This window comes from Copadichromis virginalis, linkage group LG23 (genome assembly GCF_057382275.1).
Source record: "Copadichromis virginalis isolate Kocher_CV1m ecotype Utaka linkage group LG23, C_Virginalis_male_GT1.1, whole genome shotgun sequence".
Taxonomy (NCBI): domain Eukaryota; kingdom Metazoa; phylum Chordata; class Actinopteri; order Cichliformes; family Cichlidae; genus Copadichromis; species Copadichromis virginalis.
The window spans coordinates 1,007,608-1,026,291 of record NC_140639.1 but is presented as its reverse complement, the minus strand read 5'-3'; the positions used below and the strand labels follow the sequence as shown (position 1 = coordinate 1,026,291).

The window sequence follows — 18,684 nt, the reverse complement described above, 5'->3', positions numbered from 1 at the left end:
TTAAAGGATTAAAACTAATAAAACAAGTTTTAAAAAGAGACTTTTCCATTTGATTACATTTTGTATGATGGATTATGCAGAAAAAGTAGAATTGGGCTGAAAGATCTATCACTTTATCACCTATTCAGGTTGTAAATCGTGTTTTTAAAAAGTAACTAAGTAATTAATTACTTTTGAAAATAAGTAATCAGTAAAGTAACAGGATTACTTTTTGGGGGAAGTAATCAGTAATTAGTTACTGATTACTTTTTTCAAGTAACTTGACCAACACTGGTTATTACACAGTAAATGCTTAAAATCCAGATCTAGTTTCACAAGCAAACCATTAAACAGAGACAAACATTCAAAACATGATCGGGATGTAATGTGGAAGCGAATGTCAGTGCATAAAGCTGAACTTACTGTTCAGGACTTTCGGGAGGAAAAAGCATCCTTGCAATAGAAGTTGGGTTGAAATCAGCCTGTAACCATTTCTTCACAAATGCAGCAGACCAGCCCTCTGAGTCGGGATCTACGAAGATCAAAACCAACTCAGACAGAAAACAATGGCAGTAATTATATATTTCAAAGGATTTTACTCTTATTAATATGTTGAAAAAGGAAACACGTAGGGTACATTACCTTACAGCGCAGGAACAGCAACAATGTGCTGTGATCCTTACCTTCAGCCTCTGGGTTGGATCTTACCAACCCACCACATCAACAGGACATGGACACATGCCCCCTGCTAGACGGGCGCAAAAGTGACACTTGCCCAGCACATGACCATCTTTTGTTCACAGGAGTGAAGAGTTAGCTGGGCATGCGTTGGCAAGAGGAGAGAGGAGGATGCTGAGTGGTTATTTGTTATCATGACAATGATGACTTACATGGAACTGTCCATGTGAGGAACCTCCTGCTTTAGGACCAGTACAGGGAAGATGAGAAAATACGTAAGTTACGGACAATGGAAGGACAAACATGGCGTCAACAGTCCAGAAAATATAGATATACTTAGATCGTACATGCTATACTTACACTGATTGCTCTATTCTACTGTATTGCTCTGCTTTAAGTGTGGATTCTGTAGCAAAACTAGCAGAGTTGGAAAATCACTGCATAATATTCAGTAACAGCTACTTCCAAGCTTTGTATATTTATCTGTTTAGTTTGAATCCATGCCTTCTGTGAACAGTGGAAATGTGATGAAACACACAAAACGTTGCATACGGGGTCTTCTCATGGGATGCTGTGCAGTAAGGTATGGTGTCTATGTTGAATGGTAGCCACTAGATCCCATCGTTATGGCAACAGAACAAATGTTAGCTTTGAGAACACCATGTGACCCTAAAACATTTCAGACGTCCCATACATGCAGAGGGTGACGTGCTACAGCTCTACAGTCTGTTATTAGAGAAGATCAACAATGACTCAGGTCTGAGGAGCTTGGAAAGAAAAAAGCGTCTGGACTTTCACCTCTCATCCGAGAAGCTTCCTCAGTTCTAGGGTCAAATGGTGGAGAGTCCCAGATTTACACACCTTGGCCGTGCGATTAGGTGGAGGATCATTAGGGGGTCCATGTCCCTCTTGGTGTCAGCGTCCTGGGTCGGAGCGACCCAAGGTCCCGGAGCAGTTATGAATTATATTATTATTATTATATATGTATTTTGTTATTGCTGTCCCTCGTTCTCCCTGCTTGTAGATATATGTGTGTATGTAGGTGTGTGGGTGTGGCCCTGGCAAGTGATTGGCCACACCTGAAGTCCGTGACACACCTGCAGCTGATCAGGCCTCGTCGGAGGAGCTACTTGAGAGTGTGGTGGAGCTCTCTCCGACGCGGGATCATTGCGTGAAACTTCCAAGTCAGTGTGTTAATCCAGGAAGTACTGATCGTGTTTGCCCGCGGGAGGAGGAGCGTGGAGAGGAAGGACAGCACGCACAGGGTGTGCAGAGTCACGACAGCGGGGAGCACGAACACGGACGCCACTGGAAGACACACACGGGAGTCTTGGGGAGCACGGGGATTAATTGTGCATCGATATTTACCACACTGTAAATAAACGCACTGCTTATACACAGAGCACCACGCCTGGGTCCTCCTTTCCCCACATCCCCACGGTGACACTTGGGGGGACACTCCCACAGGGCTTAAATCTGGGACTCTCCACCATTTGACCCTAGAACTGAGGAAGCTTCTCAGGTGAGAGGTGAAACGTCTTCAAGCAACTTAAAGAAGTCCAGGCGCCTTTCTTTCCAAGCTCCTTAGACTCCGATGACCTGGATGACTGAGAAGCTTCACAGACAATGACTCAGGTTTTAGATTAGTATTAGAGAGGATGAGATATTTATGTGTAAGTTGGTTTTTGCTGGAAGATGGTAGTTACAGATACTGAGATGATATGGATATGAAGTGTGCATTTTTCATGACGTGCCAAATGGGAAATGGGTTGATGGTGAATAAATGTTGACGTGGTTTTATCTCGTGTGATATATGACAGTTAATAGTTAGGATTTTGCATTTGCTGCACAGTGCAAATGGAAACTGCATCAACTCTGTGGCATGCAGCTACAGTGCAGACTACACCCAACGCCATAATCCTTAGGAATCTAGTGACAGCTGGTAGGGTGGTTGGAACTATTCATGATGTGAGTGTGTGTGAAACGGGGAAAGGAAAACGTGAGTAAAGTCTGAAAATGGTGTAAACTTGATCAAATGAATGAAGGGTGGAAAGGTGAAACTGATCCAAACTGTTTGTAGTGAAGGGAAGAGATGTCACATGGTGTGATGTAAGAACAGGGTGACTGGACAATGGCATGTGCTTCACCCTTTCTCCAACGCAGCTGAACTAGTGACAGTGTGACCCCCACCCACTTAAAAAGGCTCTTATGGGTTCCCATCCTAGGTGGAGGATGTTAACTTCATTGGCTGTAACTGTCTTACCTTTAGGAGGTAAGTCCTGTGATTGGTCATTCTCGCGGTCAGTCGGGGGGACATAGGCGGGGCATAAACCTGCCTTGCACTTGACGCCACCAAGTTCATTCCAAAGCTGAACAAAATAAAACATTTTCATACATATCAAAGGCAGAGCTCTGACATTAGTGACACCAGCTGTGTTCACACATGGACGATGTTTTATACCTCACACTCGTACTGCCCAATATCTGCTTCAGTTGCCCTGACGACGGTCAGAGACAGGATCCCGCTCCGTGCATCATTCATAATCAAGTATTTCTGCTGGTCAGTCAACTCTTTGCCATCCTTCAACCACCTGTCAAGAGCAAGCAGTGCTGCATTCAGAAACACAATAGTTGCAAAATCGTAAAGCGACTACAGCGGTCAGCTCTGCGCTGCGATACCTAATTCTCGGTAACGGAGTGGTGAATGTGGAGCAGGAGAACTGGATGTCCTCTCCTTCAATGAGACAAGCACTTTCCAGTCGACTCACAAATCTGGGTGGAGCTGGAGAAAAGAAGCATGAAAAGATCAGGTTTAGCCTAGAAACAACCAAAAGCAGCAGCTATTATATTAATATTATAAGAGGTAAGTATTCACACTACAACCTGGGTTTGCCTCTTATTTGTAATTTTATTTAATTTAATAACTGTACAGTACTCTGTTTATAGTAACCACTGTCCTTGATGTAAATATAAAACTGTATGTTTCTTTCCTGTGTCCTGTTTGTTTGTATATGTGTCTTTCTGGCTGCTGTTACAACCAAATTTCCCCTTGTGGGACAATTAAAGGATTATTCTATTCTATTCTATTCTATTCTATTCTAGTAACTCCGGAGCTCTCAGGGGAAATGTTCTTACCCTTACCCTTTGTAGGCAAATTTAAAGTTGGATTTATGAAACGTGCATAACGGTGTATGTTGTTGCATGTTAGTAAATCAAAATCATTCAGACACAGCAGCGTTGTGCAATCAGCATACTATCTGCATACTGCCCCGCTCCATTTCTCTGCAGAAAGAAGCACAGATGTGAAATGGCAAAACAGGTGACTATGGTGTAAGAACGAAGCCCGCACCTCTCAGGCAGGGAATAAGGTCAGACTATAGAAAATTACACAATGCTGTCTGAGGTCCAAGGAGTAAGACGGAAGAGGTGTAGCTTTTGTGATCAGGAGATATTTTATTTTGTATTCTCACAATCAGTTATCATTGATTAATCATTTACCATTGTTGAATCTGTTGACAGTATAATCTTTTAATTACATCTGTGTTACTTTGAGCAAATATTAATGCACACTGACTGTTTATATAAAGTTGTTGCACTTTAGTGCAGTCACACCATTTAGACCCACCAGTCCTGTTGGGCCCGGCCCGCCTGCGTGTAGTTCTGCACGTACGCCGCCCTGTGATCACATGCACGCACTTATGTAACACACACGCACGTTCACCTACACACTTAGTAATAATAGGAGGGTCGTCTGAGGACAGTTTTCTGATAGATACACTTTCACAAAATGCACAATGTAATACACACTTGTTTTTCTCTTAAGAGTAGCAGTTGATGTCTATATAAGGGAAAACTTTGTGATAGGCGGGGAATTGTTATCATTTGAGATCATTTCCAGTAAAGATCCAACTGTGATGTCATAATGGCAATATAAGGAGACTGATGCTTCAGTTGACGAGAGGATTCGATTGCAAATTGTCTTTTCCCACACTTAGTGCACAAAGTGTGTAATAAAGTTCACTATTTTCGACACCTACTTCGGCTTGGGCTTGCTTTCTTCTCTTCCCTAACTCGAACGAACCTTAACAATTCCTGGTGCCGAAACCCGGGAATTGTTAAGGTTCTAGTCTAAAGTATTTGATAGTTTGAAGGAATCGTAATAGTTTTGTATGTTACTCGCATATTTTTATACTCATAACCTTATACTCTTCTTTTTGTAACTTTATCTTTTTAGTATAGAGTAAAAGTAAACGAGCCTGGGAACAGTCATCATGAAATTGTGGGAAAATTGGAGAATAACGGGGGTGTTGGGGTTAATAAGTGTTATAACGTGTTTCTTTGTTTTTTGGCAGACAGGTGAATTGCCCAGACACAGAGGTTTATCTGCTCCAGAGCCCGAACCGATCAAATCGTCGAAAAAAGTCAAGCGTGCGGTTGGTTCAGGTGGGGATGATGGGTGTCTCAAAGCCAGTGGCGGAGTCGAGTTTGGGTATGTTAATGGATCTACAACAGCGTTCACATTCGATTTGTGTGAGGTAATTAAATGCTCGGGTGACGGGAATAGCTGGAGAACATATAATGTGTGGGTTTGTTATCATCCAATGATGTGTTACCCTAAGTCGGTGTGGGGCCCATCATGGGATAGTGACATCTACACCTATGTAACGGATCAGTGGTGTTCTTGGCAGGATGTGGTCGCGTGGACAGGAGTAGGATGGCAGCCAACGGTGCCACCGGCCCTTGAAGGAATAGCTATTCAGAGAGATTATTCTGTTACAAATAACCCTATTACTCTTTCCCTAGGACCATGGAGTGAACTCCCTGAACCTGGGTTTGATGGAGGTGCGTTTTATTTAGTAGTAGGGGTAGATAAAGTAGGGACAGATCCATTCGGGTTAATTCGGGTGAATTTATTTAATCCCAGGTCTAAACCGCTGGGAAATGACTCAGCACTGAATCTCACGGTGCAAACGGATCCCGTAGAGACAGTTACTTACAAGGATCCAGAAGAAAAATGGTTTGTTGCCACTGATTATACTAGGTTAAAACCTCAGGAGTTGATAGAGCGTGCCACAGGTTTTGGAGATAGGAATCTTTGGTTAGATTGGGTGGCTCAAAATGCTAAGGAGCAGAAAGTGGTTGATTGTGTTGCTTGTGCTACCGCTCGACCACATTTGTTTACTGAACCCGCTCCTCTGTATCCAGAGGATGAGTGGGGATATAATTGCATGTTGAGATTAACTAGAGAGGCGGTGGACACAGGTAACTGCACCACTTTGTCAGGTTTATATCCGCCAATTGATAAACGCACACAACCAGGTTCATTCACACCAAAACGAGATAATTATACATGTTTTGAGTTTTCTACAGACAGAGTGAGATTTAGGCTAGGAAGGATTGATCCAAGCTGGTGTCAGAGGACAATCACAGGTAGGACTAACAATGATGTAAGTGACCCAAGCACAATTATAGGCACCTGGGCGAGAGGTGGGCTATATTATTATTGTGGGGAGTACACCCTTTTGGTGCAGGTTCCCTTGGGGAGTGTGGGAACGTGTGCTCTGGTGCGCCTAGCTGCACCTTTGATGCTCATAGGCAGTAGGCTAGAGACAATTCCACAGCAAGGCGCGGATGTGTCTACAGCCAGACGGAGGAGAGCCACAGGAGCTATCCACAAGTATGATCCAAGACGGGACTCGCCAACCTGGATAGACTCAATAGGAGTTCCCCGAGGAGTTCCAGATGAGTATAAGTTAGTTGATCAGATAGCGGCTGGGTTTGAAAGTGTGTTTCTGTGGGTGACTCCAAATAAAAATGTTGATCGCATTAATTATGTTCATTATAATGTGTTGAGACTCTCTAATCTCACTAGGGACGCGGTGGAAGGTCTTGCAGAACAATTAGGTCCAACGTCGTTAATGGGAATCCAAAATCGCATGGCGCTGGACATGTTATTGGCCGAGAAGGGAGGCGTGTGCGCGATGTTCGGAGATTTATGTTGCACCTTTATTCCCAACAATACAGCTCCGGACGGAACGGTCACGCGGGCGTTGGAGAATTTGAAAGCGTTATCTAGGACCATGCATGAGCAATCAGGCGTGAACTCGAGGCTGGGAGACTGGTTCACATCTGTTTTTGGGCAATACAAGGGATTGTTTATGTCTGCCATGTTTTCTCTTCTAGTTTTTCTAGGTTTATTGCTGATCGGGTGTTGTCTCATTCCTCTGGTGAGGCAGGTGTTGGGTAATCTGGTGAGCAGGGCCATAGCTTCTGGTTCAGCTGGGTCAGCTGGTCCGGAACATATGATGCCGTTGCGAGAAGCCGCCTGGACGGAGGAGTGACACAATATCTCTGAATGTTGGCCTTTTTTCAAAAGGCCAAAGAGGAGGAGTGTGATCAGGAGATATTTTATTTTGTATTCTCACAATCAGTTATCATTGATTAATCATTTACCATTGTTGAATCTGTTGACAGTATAATCTTTTAATTACATCTGTGTTACTTTGAGCAAATATTAATGCACACTGACTGTTTATATAAAGTTGTTGCACTTTAGTGCAGTCACACCATTTAGACCCACCAGTCCTGTTGGGCCCGGCCCGCCTGCGTGTAGTTCTGCACGTACGCCGCCCTGTGATCACATGCACGCACTTATGTAACACACACGCACGTTCACCTACACACTTAGTAATAATAGGAGGGTCGTCTGAGGACAGTTTTCTGATAGATACACTTTCACAAAATGCACAATGTAATACACACTTGTTTTTCTCTTAAGAGTAGCAGTTGATTCAGTTGACGAGAGGATTCGATTGCAAATTGTCTTTTCCCACACTTAGTGCACAAAGTGTGTAATAAAGTTCACTATTTTTGACACCTACTTCGGCTTGGGCTTGCTTTCTTCTCTTCCCTAACTCGAACGAACCTTAACACTTTTCAAAGTGTTTCGACTGGAGTGACGAAACATTTAAAAATAAATCAATAAATAAAAAGCGACGAATATGATTTCCCCTGAGATCACTGCAGCTTAAATAAAAAACACAAAGTTGATACGAAAAAGCCCAACAGACCACGAGAAAGAAGAGAAACAGGTGGAAGACACGGACAAGGTGCCGTGTGTCAACCTAAAAACAAAAACTCACTACAATGAAAAGAAAGATCCAAATTCTCAGCATCAAGAAATCACGCTGCCGTGATGGAAGTCATCCTGAAGAAAGGTAATGTTTAAGCTATGATAAAATAAAATAACGTATAGGGGAATATGTTTAAATTACAAAGGTTAAAGGCCACATCGCTACATTTAGTAATTTGTTTAATTTACATGTTTTCTTTTTGTTGCAATTCTGTGCATTTTGTTGTTTATGCTGTTTAAAAAAAAGGACATTTTTGTAAATAATAACCAAAAGGCAATAATAAAAACAATAATTATTGTTGTTGTTGTTAGTTGTAGAAGTAATGGTGAAAGCAGTAGTAGGTGTAGTATTCATTTTAAAGATTTGTGTTTAAATTCCTAAGGCAACCAAGAAGTTCTTTATTTGTTTTACGTCTAAATGTGTTCCTAATATTGATCAATCATGGATACGTGCGTGAAACAGTCGCGTGATTTACGCACAGATTTGTTTGTAAGTAAATCAGCATCACAAAACTTTATCAATCGCTGAGAAATTATACAAAGTAGTTCCCTGACAACAAGGAGAACCAAAACTTTCTCGATCCACATGTTTGAAAAGACAAAACAAACACTAACATACAAAGTAAAAGACAAAGACAAAAGTAAGAAAAAGTTAAAGTAAGGAGACAAAAGCATCAGCAGCTGAAACAGGCTGCGTGCCGTCTGACGCATGCGCACATATCAATCGAGCCCCAGTGTTAGCATAGCTTAAACTCGGATTGGTAACTCACCCTGCACCACCACCTTAGCCAGAGTGCCAGCTCTGCCCATGAAGCTGGTAGCGTAGCACGCATACTCTCCGGAGTCCTCCGCAGTGAGGCTGTCCAGGATGAGACTGCAGGAGCCCGACCGGTCTGCGGTGATGATGTGACGTGGGTCGTCCTCCAAAGGAAGGCCATCTAGGAGGAAGGGATCAGGATCCAGGTAGGTTCATCACTGTGACCATAACACTCAATTATGTGGTGATAAACTCGTCTGCTATTCTGGACACTGTCTCCGTGACATGTCACACAAATACACGTTTTCTTTTCTTTTTAGGAACACAGTAATACCTGAAAGTGAAACCACCTTTTTGGGTTGTCTTGATGCATCTCAATCATCCAGGTAAGTAAATCTCCAAAAGTTGATTCTGTTCATCTGGACGTAGCGTTTTGTGGGAGAAACGTTTCGTCATCATCCAGGTGACTTCTTCAGAAGATAATTTGCATAATTAAGATGAAGGAACTGACCTCCCAGCCCATTGTTCCTTCAGTGGGCTGGTTTCAGTCATCATATGTACTCTTTATAAGATTGAAACCTGCAGTCAGCTGAGACTGAAGCAGTCACCTGGATGAGTGACCAAACGTTTCTCCCACAAAACGCTGCGTCCAGATGAACAGAATCCACTTTTGGAGACACTGGGTTGATTTTTAAAGTGGAAAAGGTGAAATGCAGTTTTATACCTAACACGAGTTCAGATGACAAAGGATTGGCACGTGATGAAGTGCGCAACAAACTTACAAGACAACCCGATATAAAAACACGAAAACACAAATGTATTAAATGTTGGATTAACCATTACAGAAGCATAAAAATGATGCTGGTACTTCAGGGCAGGTGTAAGCCTCACATTAGGTGGTCGTCTGATAAATGTGTTCAGCACAGTATGTAAAAGTTGGCTTAACTGTCAGTTCTTCATATAAGTCAGAGTTACTTTGAATGCAAAATGTGGATACACGACGGCATAAATAACAAGATATGTATGCGAATGAGGGCAAACAATCTGATCTGATAAAACATCAAACAGATGCAACCATGTGAAGTATAATTTTCTATTATGTGTCTATTTTCAAACCTTTGAGCCAGCTGATCTCTGGTTTTGGAGATCCTGACACTTTGCAGGTCAGCTTGATTGTTTGTCCCATCTTCGATGTGCAGTCAGACAGCAGTGAGCCAAACACTGGGGGACCTGTGGATGCAAACACACAAATATACATCAAGCACACAGCGTAACTGGACCCATCAGTTTATCTTTGACTGTTTATCACTGAAATAACTTTTAATCCAGCGTTTCAGAACTGAATGTTGCCGTGTTAGGTTAATGAATGAAACAGTATTTAGTTTTATGGTTTTATCATAAAAATGTTCGATGTTCAGTACCTGGACTAACAGACTTACTGTTAGTAGGCAGGCTGGAACGTTGCTGTAGCTCCTTCAGGTCTTTAAGCCAGGACAGTTTGAGCAGCGTGGAGCTGCCCTGCAGCGTGTACCTCCTTATGGAGCCTCTGTGTTCGTGCCACAAGCCCCAAGACCTTTCGTCTCCACCCACAGTCTCCTTTATTTCCACATCATTCAGCTGGAGACAATGAGGAGGACGAGTAAGTGGGAGGACGACATGAAGAATAGGAAAAGCAGTAAGTGTACGGCGTGGTGCGACGCAGAACGACAAATGACCTTACCTTCATTTTGTTCTTGAAGGTGTAGGTGTCTCGGTTCATGCTGGTGTCTTTTTTCAGTTTACACAGTACAATGCATTCCCTGAAGAGAAAGACTTGTCTCTGATGCCCTCTAGAGGTGGTCTTAATTTCTGGAGTCTCCTCCAACACTGTGAAGGATCCCTAAAGAGAAGAAGACGTGAAATCATTTGTGCGTTTCTGCACAACTAGAATGTTACGACAGTTTTTTTGGTTTGCTTGTTTCATGCTGGAACCAGATCTAAACTGTATATAAGTCATTTTTGCCCACCTGACGCACGGGCTCGCCCAGGGCAATAAGAGGAGCCGGGTAGTTCTCAATCAGAGACACCTTGTGCAGGTTGTCTGACCTCCAGGGAAGGCAGGACACCAAAGAGAAAGCATCCTCCAGCAGATGGCAGCTCTGGCCACTCTTAGCTTTATTCTTGATTAACTCCTGCAGGTAAAAAGTTGAACTTTTCATGTGACACACTTTAAAGAAGATTAGCCCTAATAGCCTTAAATGTTAAATGGTATTAAATCTATATGCTGACCTTTAGTAATGCTTGGTAAGTTTGAATTCTTTCCACTGGTTGCTGGAGGAATGTAAGGACATCCATAACAGCACCGTCCAGCTTACCAGCTTCTGGTAACTCCTGAAATATGCCAGGAAACAACAACACATTAGACTGATGTAGTAATCCTGCTCTCCACACCTTTGTTTCAGCAGCATTAAATGTTTATACTTGAATTCAGTTGTGAATACCTTGAAAAACTGTTGGATGGCCTTGTCAGCGATGCAGGCCTCTGCCTGAGCTTGACCCACCATGTAGTGCAGATACTTCTCAAAGTCTTCTCTGTGTTTGATCAGATGCATGGCCACGTCATCATCTGTGGCACACTCCCTCAACCCAGGAAGGACACACCTGAGAAAACACGAGTTCTGTTACTGTGATTTGACACGTTGATGCGTTTTGCCTTTGATCTAGCACGTGTGTATCACCTCTCGTGTAACAACACGATGTCTTTGATGTTCCTGAAAATGAGCTCTTTCTGGTTGAGGACGTTAACGGGGACGCGGTAGCTGGAGTCCAGAAAATTTAGCTGCTGAGATATAAACATCTTCATCTCTCTCACAAACTCCTCCTCTCCGTCAATCAGGCCTTGGATCAACTGACTAAAGATACAGGGAAACAAATGGATTCATCACAGAAGCCAAGATGTTATTCAGGACCAGCTGTGATGACCAACACCAAAGTATCGTAGAAGTGCATGAACATACATGAAATATGTATGCATGTATTTACTCTGACACAGTTTAGTCATCATCAGTATAAGTCATCCAGTATCCCAATACTAGTAAAGCTCATCTGGCAGTATGACGCACCTCAGGCCTCTCCTGTACTCTTCTCCTGTACATCCAATTCCATCAAGATCCTCTTGACGTGCTCTCAGCTGAGGGAAGGTCTCCTGTTTAAAATGACAGTTATAACTATTAAAAGCTCATTTTTTAAATCCTCAACGTCTTTGTTGATATAATAATAAACTAACAGTATAGATTTTCAACATGTTTGTCATGCGGATGTCTACATCCCACCTTTCTCTTCTTCTCCAGGTATGCTGGACACAGCCATCCCTGCCGAGCAGGGTTGGTTTTGGTGGGTTTGGTCCTCACCAGCCATCTGTCAGGATGAACAGAGTCCAGCACCTCTACAAACTGGCCCTCCTTCAGAATAAAACTCTCCTTACTGCCACTGTTAGGGCTACAGTGAGCTCGAGCCACATATATTTCAGACGTCTGAGGAAGAAAACAGCAAATACATTATTTATGCCTGGGACGTGTGCAATATTATTTTGTCATACAGTGACTTTCTCAGATTTGTTCCACTGATGCTTAAAAAGGACATAAAAATAGACGATAACGTGCATCCAATCAACGTAAATCACCTCTCGTCTGTCCTCTTCCCCCTCCGACTCAGATCCAGAGACTGTGCTGTCCAAGGGCGTGTGGGCACGATGTTTTGGAGATGGTGTCCTCATTTTACTGTCATGGGCCCCTAAACATTTGTAATAGAGGATAGCTTCAGTACACCTGCTCAGAAAGTTGCATAAATAATATATTAAATAAATAACCTTGCTGACCTTTGATCTTTAATAGCGTCTTCGGAGGTTGGGTTGTCTCTTCGTTATCATCCTTCGGAGCTGCTTGTTCTGTTGGTTTTGGTTCTTCCCTGTGACAATATTCATATTTTTGGCATCTTTACAGCCAAACAAAATGACATTCATAGAATAAATCAAATGTTTTATCTGGTACCTCGGTGTGATTGTGGACATCTCAACAGGTTCCATCATATCGGGAGCTGTGTCATAATCGGAGGGACTCGACACTGTTGAAGGCAGAGTAATGAATCATTAGTGCTTCAATGTGACCCAGTCAAGTTTTTAAAGCTAAGTCACTCACTGGAGCTGGCAGCCATGACAGAGGACCGTCTCCTCTCTTGGGGGGTCTGCTGGGGCGCATGCTCTGTCAGCGTGTAGGCCTCCCACAGCGACACGTTCATGCTTTCTGCATAGTCCTCTGCTGACGTGGGCACCTGCGCTTGACTCGGTGGCAGATTCTCATTCTGGTCTTTGGGCGGGGCTGCGGGCTTTGTTGGGGCGAGCTGCAAAGGAGTAATGGCTGCAAGAGGTGGGTGTACGGGCTTCTGTGCCACAGGAGCAGGCTGGGGGGTTTGCACCACTGTTATGTTTCCATTGTAGGAGGTCACACCAAACTTATTGACCGCCTCACAGGTATAAATTCCTCTGTCGCTGTTTAACAGGTTCTTGATCACAAGTGTGCATTCTCCATCATCTGTGGTCGTAATCCTGCATCTCTGGTCGTTGCAAATTTGTTGCCCGTTTCTGAGCCACCGTACTGCGCTGGGCTTTCCCTCGACAACACACATTAGTGTGAGCGTACTGTGAAGATCTGCTGTCTGGTTCTTAAAAACCTCTTTAAAAACAGGTCGCATGTCTTTGCGCGTCTTGAAGCCTTTGAAGGCAGCCTGGATCTTGACCGCAGCCTCTTGCATTTGTGGTTCATCCTCGGTGCTGATATCGATCTCCGGCGGAGACTCCTTCAATGGTTCTGTCGTCTGGAGTGCAATCTCAACAAAGGGTTCGTGGGGCTGGACATCCCTGTGGGCAGCTGGTATTTCAGTCAGAGCCTCTGAGAAAGTTTCATCTTCAGAAATATAAAGGAGGGGAATGTCTTCTGCCACCTGTGTTTGTTGTTCTTCCTCCCTCCTCGTTGGCTTCACTGCCAGTCTCACGTCCTGGTCCATTTCCGGTTCTTTTCTCATGGGTTGAACTGGCTGTTTTAATGGAGGGTTGGCAGGCTGCTCTGTTTCCTCAGTTGCTGACTGGTTCCTCTCAAATGCTGGTTTCTCTTCGGCCTGTTTTATTAACGGCTTTAGAAGCTGTTTCATAGGTTGGTCTTGAACTTTTACCACTGCTGTTGTTGGCTCTTGTTCCTCTCGATCCGTCTCCGTGTCCCGTGATACTTGTTTTTCTACACCTTTTACTTTGCTTTTTGTCCTCACAGGAGGCTTTGGATGAGTAAACGCATCTTCCTTTTCTACCGGCCGTTCTGGTTGTTCAGTCGGCTCTTTTTCTGGCTTTGTTCCTCTCTCTGACTCTTTGGACACTTGTTTATTCAGACGACCTCTCTGTTTGCTGTCTTCTTCAGAATCGATCTGTGTCATCTTTAACATTGTAGGAAGGATCTCCTCACCATCCTTCAGTAAATACTTGATTGGTGGCTTTCCATCTGTCAGTTTTCCTTTAGATCTTGTTGGTGGTTTCAAAGGCTCTCCTTCTGTCTTGTCTAGTTCACCTTCATTTTCTAAAGATGTCATATTTTGATCTTTCATTGATTCTTTGCTAATCAACCCTTGCGGTGGTTTCACAGGAGACTTGTCATCCTGGCTTATCGTTCCTACTTCTGCAGCTGGATGTTTCTGCTTCTCCTCAACTCCACTTGTTTTTGCCAAATGTATTTCTAGTTGTTCGGAGCTGTTTTCAGTTCCAGGTTTCTTTTCTTTTTGTTTCCTTTGTGCAAAACATGTTTTATCCAAAGCCCTGTCTGATTGAACTTCTTCGTGGTCAGCTTTAGCTAATTCTTCAGTATGTCGTCTTGTTTGTTTCATCTCCGGTAAAGCATCAGTTTCTTTTTCCAAATGCCTAGCTGGCTCCTCGACCTCCCCGTCAACCCTATAGTCTGTAGTCTCCTGTAGTCTCACAGGTTTATCAGCTTTCTTGTTCACCTCCCTGTCCTTCACTTTATTAATCTGTCCATGTGCTGCGTTCTGTGCACCATCCGTGCCTTTTTCTACAGCTCTTGCAGGCTGAGTGTCCTTTTGGACTTTATCATCATGCTTCAGCGCAGACGGTCTGAGGTCAAAAACAAGCTCCGTGTCTTTTTCTGAATTTGCAATTGATGCTTTTCTTGCCCTCTTTTTCGGCTCAGGAGGAGCTGGTTTACCCTCTGGGACCACTGGTCTCTGCGTCTCCTGAGCAGGAGTTGTTTCTTTTGCCTGCAGCATGATTGTTGGAGGTTGTGCCTCTGCTGGAGTCGGTTGTTGTCCTGGACAAAGGAAATGAACATGAGTGTGTTTACCTTCTTGTAACCTCGCCGATCAGCAATAAATCAACGTACCTTTTACTTGCACCATTGCAGTGGTCTCTATGCTTCCTGCCTGACAAGAGTAGTTACCACTGTCTTCAGGTTTGAGCTCATTGATGATCAGCTGCAGGAAGCAGCCGTCTTGCTTCATCTCGTACTTCCTGCTGGCCCTCAGTGGGAGCTTGTTCTTTCTCCACTGTATTGATACGCTGGGCTTAGACAGCTCACAATACAGGGAAGCTGTACCTCCTGCTTCAGCCTCTATGCTTTCTAATTCTTTGTTGAAGAATGGAGTGAGCTCTAGGTGGGATAGAACAGCCCAACAAATAGTTTGATACAGGGTCAACTAAGAAATACAGAATGCTACGATTTAGCTTACATAATGCTAAAGTGCCACAAGTGCTCAGAAACTGATATTAAGACTCCGTGAATGCAGCTGAAATGCACTCATGCACAAACCTTTCACTGTTACAGTTGCGCTGGTCTCTGCTTTGCCTGCTTGGCACGTGTAGCTGCCGCTGTCTTCCACTTTGAGTTCCTTAATCAGCAGCTGCATGAAGCAGCCCTCCTGCTTCATTTCATACTTTGCATTCGGTCTCACCAGTAGCCCGTTCTTCTTCCACTGCACCATAACTGCAGGTTGAGACAGTTCACAGGAAAGGGAAGCCACGTGTCCTTCTTCAACTTCCATGCTATGTAAACCTTGCTTGAAGAATGGAGGGAGCTCTGAGGTGAGGAAGGAAGGTAACGCTATGTTTTTAATATCTAGCTCATAGTGAACAATGGACTATGTACAAGAAGATGTAATTGTTTTACTATGTAAATGTCTGCTGTGGATGAGTTTAAAACCAGTGTACAAACCCTTTACTGTCACAGTCCCACTGGTTTCTGCACCTCCAGCTTTACAGGTGTAGCTGCCGCCGTCCTCAGGTTTAAGATCTTTGATGTGGAGCTGGAGCAGGCAGCCGTCCTGCTTCATCTCATACTTCCTGTTGGCTCTTAATGGTGTGTTGTTTTTCTTCCACTGCACTGACACCCCAGGTTTAGACACTTCACAGTGCAGGGCTGCTGTGCTTTCCTCCTCGGCTTCTACATTTTGTAATTCTCTCTTGAAGAAAGGAGGCAGCTCTGGTAAAATAGGCAAGGAATTTAAAATTCATAATGTATAAGGAACCATGCTAATACATCACTAACTATATTTTCTCTTTAAACTACAAATATTTCAAGTGTGTGAGTTTATTAAAAAAAACTAAACTAATAGATTATGAATAACAAATAATAGGACAGGATAGAATAACAGAAGGCAGCACTAATATCAGAGCTTTACCAAATGATTGGGAAAAGTCTTTTCTCGCTGCACACACCTTTCACTGTCAGAGCTGCAGCTGTCTCTGCAGCTCCTGCTCGACACGAGTAGCTGCCGCTGTCCTCGGGTTTGAGCTCTTTGATGTGGAGCTGGAGCAGGCAGCCGTCCTGCTTCATCTCATACTTCCTGCTGGCTCTCAGAGGCAGCTTGTTCTTCTGCCACTGCACTGATAATCCAGGTTTAGACACTTCACAGTGCAGCAAGGCGGTGCCTCCTTCCTCGGCAGCCACATCTTTCAAATCTTGTTTGAAAACAGGTGGGCGCTCTGGAGAAAAAGTCATCATACATACAGGATACATACAATACTTCAGGCATAAACAAAAGTCGTATAAAATATCTTTTCAACAGCTAATGTAAGATAGCAACATACAGAATGAAACGTGTGTGTTTGTATGGTGGATTCTGTTTTGCATACCTGTCACGGACACTTTTGCAGTAGTTTCAGCCGTCCCTGCTTGACACGTGTAGCAGCCGCTGTCCTCGGGTTTGAGCTCTTTGATGTGAAGCTGGAGGAGGCAGCCGTCCTGCTTCATCTCATACTTCCTGCTGACTCTCAGAGGCAGCTTGTTCCTCTTCCACTGCACTGATATCCCAGGCTTGGACAGCTCACAGCACAGCGATACTGTACTTCCCTCCTCTGCCTTCATATTCTGCAGCTCTTTTTGGAAAAATGGTGCAAGCTCTGCAAAAAAATAGAGGAAGTAAAGGTAATGAATAAAAATGTTCCTGGATTACCCGAGTGATGCTTTAGACGTTAAAATGTCCTGAAAATATACCAAATGCAAATCTATAGTTTAACGTACCTTTTACTGACAGATTTGCACCAGTTTCTGCGTTTCCTGCTTGACACGTGTAGTAGCCGCTGTCCTCGGGTTTGAGCTCTTTTACATGAAGCTGGAGGAGGCAGCCGTCCTGCTTCACCTCGTACTTCCTGCTGGCTCTCAGAGGCAGCTTGTTCTTCCTCCACTGCACTGATATCCCAGGCTTGGACAGCTCACAGCACAGTAAGGCTGTACCTCCTTCCTCTGCATCTATGTTTTGTAATTCTTTTCTGAAAAAAGGTTGAAGCTCTGGCAAAAATAAAAGGTTGAGGGATTATCATTAAAAGAAAAATTAAGGTAAGGGCAAATAAGTTATAGAAAGTACATGTGATGTAAAAAGATGACTAAAGTTTGCTCCACTTGTTTTTAACAAGTATAGATGATCAAAAGTAATTTTAAAGTAGTTCCCAGTGATCAAGGGCTTGTGAACACTAACGTTTACCATGTAACTGGCCATAATCACAGACCTTTCACTGTTACAGCTGCAGTGGTCTCTGCACGTCCTGCTTGACACGTGTAGCAGCCGCTGTCCTCGGGTTTGAGCTCTTTTACATGAAGCTGGAGGAGGCAGCCGTCCTGCTTCACCTCGTACTTCCTGCTGGCTCTCAGAGGCAGCTTGTTCTTCCTCCACTGCACTGATATCCCAGGCTTGGACAGCTCACAGCACAGTAAGGCTGTACCTCCCTCCTCTGCCTTCATATTCTGCAGCTCTTTTTGGAAAAATGGTGCAAGCTCTGCAAAAAAGAAGATGGCTTGAAAGTAATGAACAAAAATGTAGAAATGCAGAAATGATTTCTACTCAGATATTAACGATGCTGTAAAACAAACCAAGCAAATCAGCCATTCACACACCTTCCACTGACACATTTGCGCTGGTTTCTGCACTTCCTGCTTGGCATATGTAGCTGCCACTGTCTTCAGGCTTGAGCTCCTTGATGTGAAGCTGTAAGCTGCAGCCCTCTTGCCTGATCTCATACTTCCTGCTGGCTCTCAGAGGCAGTCTGTTCTTCTTCCACAGCACTGACACTCCAGGTCTGGACAACTCGCAGTACAAGGAGGCTGTACCTCCCTCGTCAGCCTCCACACTTCTTAATTCTTTCTTGAAGAATGGAGGAAGTTCTGGAAAATGTGTTAAAAGGGAGAAGAAAGTCCTTTTGATGTCACACCATCACCACGCATTATGTTTCTGCCACTGGAAGGATGCTAACACAGTAACACTTCACACACCTTTCACAGACACAGTCGCACTGGTCTCTGCACCCCCTGCTTGGCACGAGTAGCTGCCACTGTCTTCAAGTTTGAGCTCCTTGATGTGAAGCTGGAGGAAGCAACCGTCCTGTCGCATCTCATACTTCCTGCTCGCTCTCAGGGGCAAGCTGTTTTTCTTCCACTGAACTGGAACTCCAAGTTTGGAGAGCTCGCAGTACAGGGTGGCTGAAGCTCCTTCTTCAGCTTCCACACTCTGAAGCTCCTCCTGGAAGAACGGAGGAAGCTCTGGGGGAAAAGGACAGAAATGGGAATAGTTTAAGAAGAACGCCTCACTGTACGTGCTGATCATAAGATTGTTTAGC

The 18,684-nt window shown here is 43.9% G+C and overlaps 1 protein-coding gene and 1 long non-coding RNA gene across 2 annotated transcripts in view; one reads left to right on the top strand and one right to left on the bottom strand.

Annotated features, from left to right (window-relative positions):
• The window catches only part of obscna (obscurin, cytoskeletal calmodulin and titin-interacting RhoGEF a), a 43,682-nt gene that overhangs the window by 9,825 nt on the left and 15,173 nt on the right, over positions 1-18,684 (bottom strand). The window contains exons 31-57 of the mRNA XM_085449397.1: positions 18,341-18,607; positions 17,966-18,232; positions 17,581-17,847; positions 17,096-17,362; positions 16,708-16,974; positions 16,291-16,557; positions 15,788-16,054; positions 15,386-15,652; positions 14,960-15,226; positions 12,722-14,887; positions 12,575-12,647; positions 12,403-12,491; positions 12,208-12,317; positions 11,858-12,058; positions 11,648-11,730; positions 11,264-11,437; positions 11,027-11,186; positions 10,815-10,916; positions 10,553-10,717; positions 10,267-10,425; positions 9,986-10,163; positions 9,663-9,776; positions 8,560-8,727; positions 3,337-3,439; positions 3,119-3,248; positions 2,921-3,026; positions 403-511 (exon numbers count right to left, since the gene is read on the bottom strand). Of these exons, the coding sequence (XP_085305523.1) occupies positions 403-511; positions 2,921-3,026; positions 3,119-3,248; positions 3,337-3,439; positions 8,560-8,727; positions 9,663-9,776; positions 9,986-10,163; positions 10,267-10,425; positions 10,553-10,717; positions 10,815-10,916; positions 11,027-11,186; positions 11,264-11,437; positions 11,648-11,730; positions 11,858-12,058; positions 12,208-12,317; positions 12,403-12,491; positions 12,575-12,647; positions 12,722-14,887; positions 14,960-15,226; positions 15,386-15,652; positions 15,788-16,054; positions 16,291-16,557; positions 16,708-16,974; positions 17,096-17,362; positions 17,581-17,847; positions 17,966-18,232; positions 18,341-18,607 (6,793 nt within the window). The remainder of the gene's footprint in view (positions 1-402; positions 512-2,920; positions 3,027-3,118; positions 3,249-3,336; positions 3,440-8,559; positions 8,728-9,662; positions 9,777-9,985; positions 10,164-10,266; positions 10,426-10,552; positions 10,718-10,814; positions 10,917-11,026; positions 11,187-11,263; positions 11,438-11,647; positions 11,731-11,857; positions 12,059-12,207; positions 12,318-12,402; positions 12,492-12,574; positions 12,648-12,721; positions 14,888-14,959; positions 15,227-15,385; positions 15,653-15,787; positions 16,055-16,290; positions 16,558-16,707; positions 16,975-17,095; positions 17,363-17,580; positions 17,848-17,965; positions 18,233-18,340; positions 18,608-18,684) is intronic.
• On the top strand, positions 8,692-11,978 carry LOC146679881 (uncharacterized). The gene is made up of 3 exons (XR_014918197.1): positions 8,692-8,752; positions 8,867-8,932; positions 11,876-11,978. It is a non-coding gene; the product is annotated as an uncharacterized LOC146679881 (long non-coding RNA).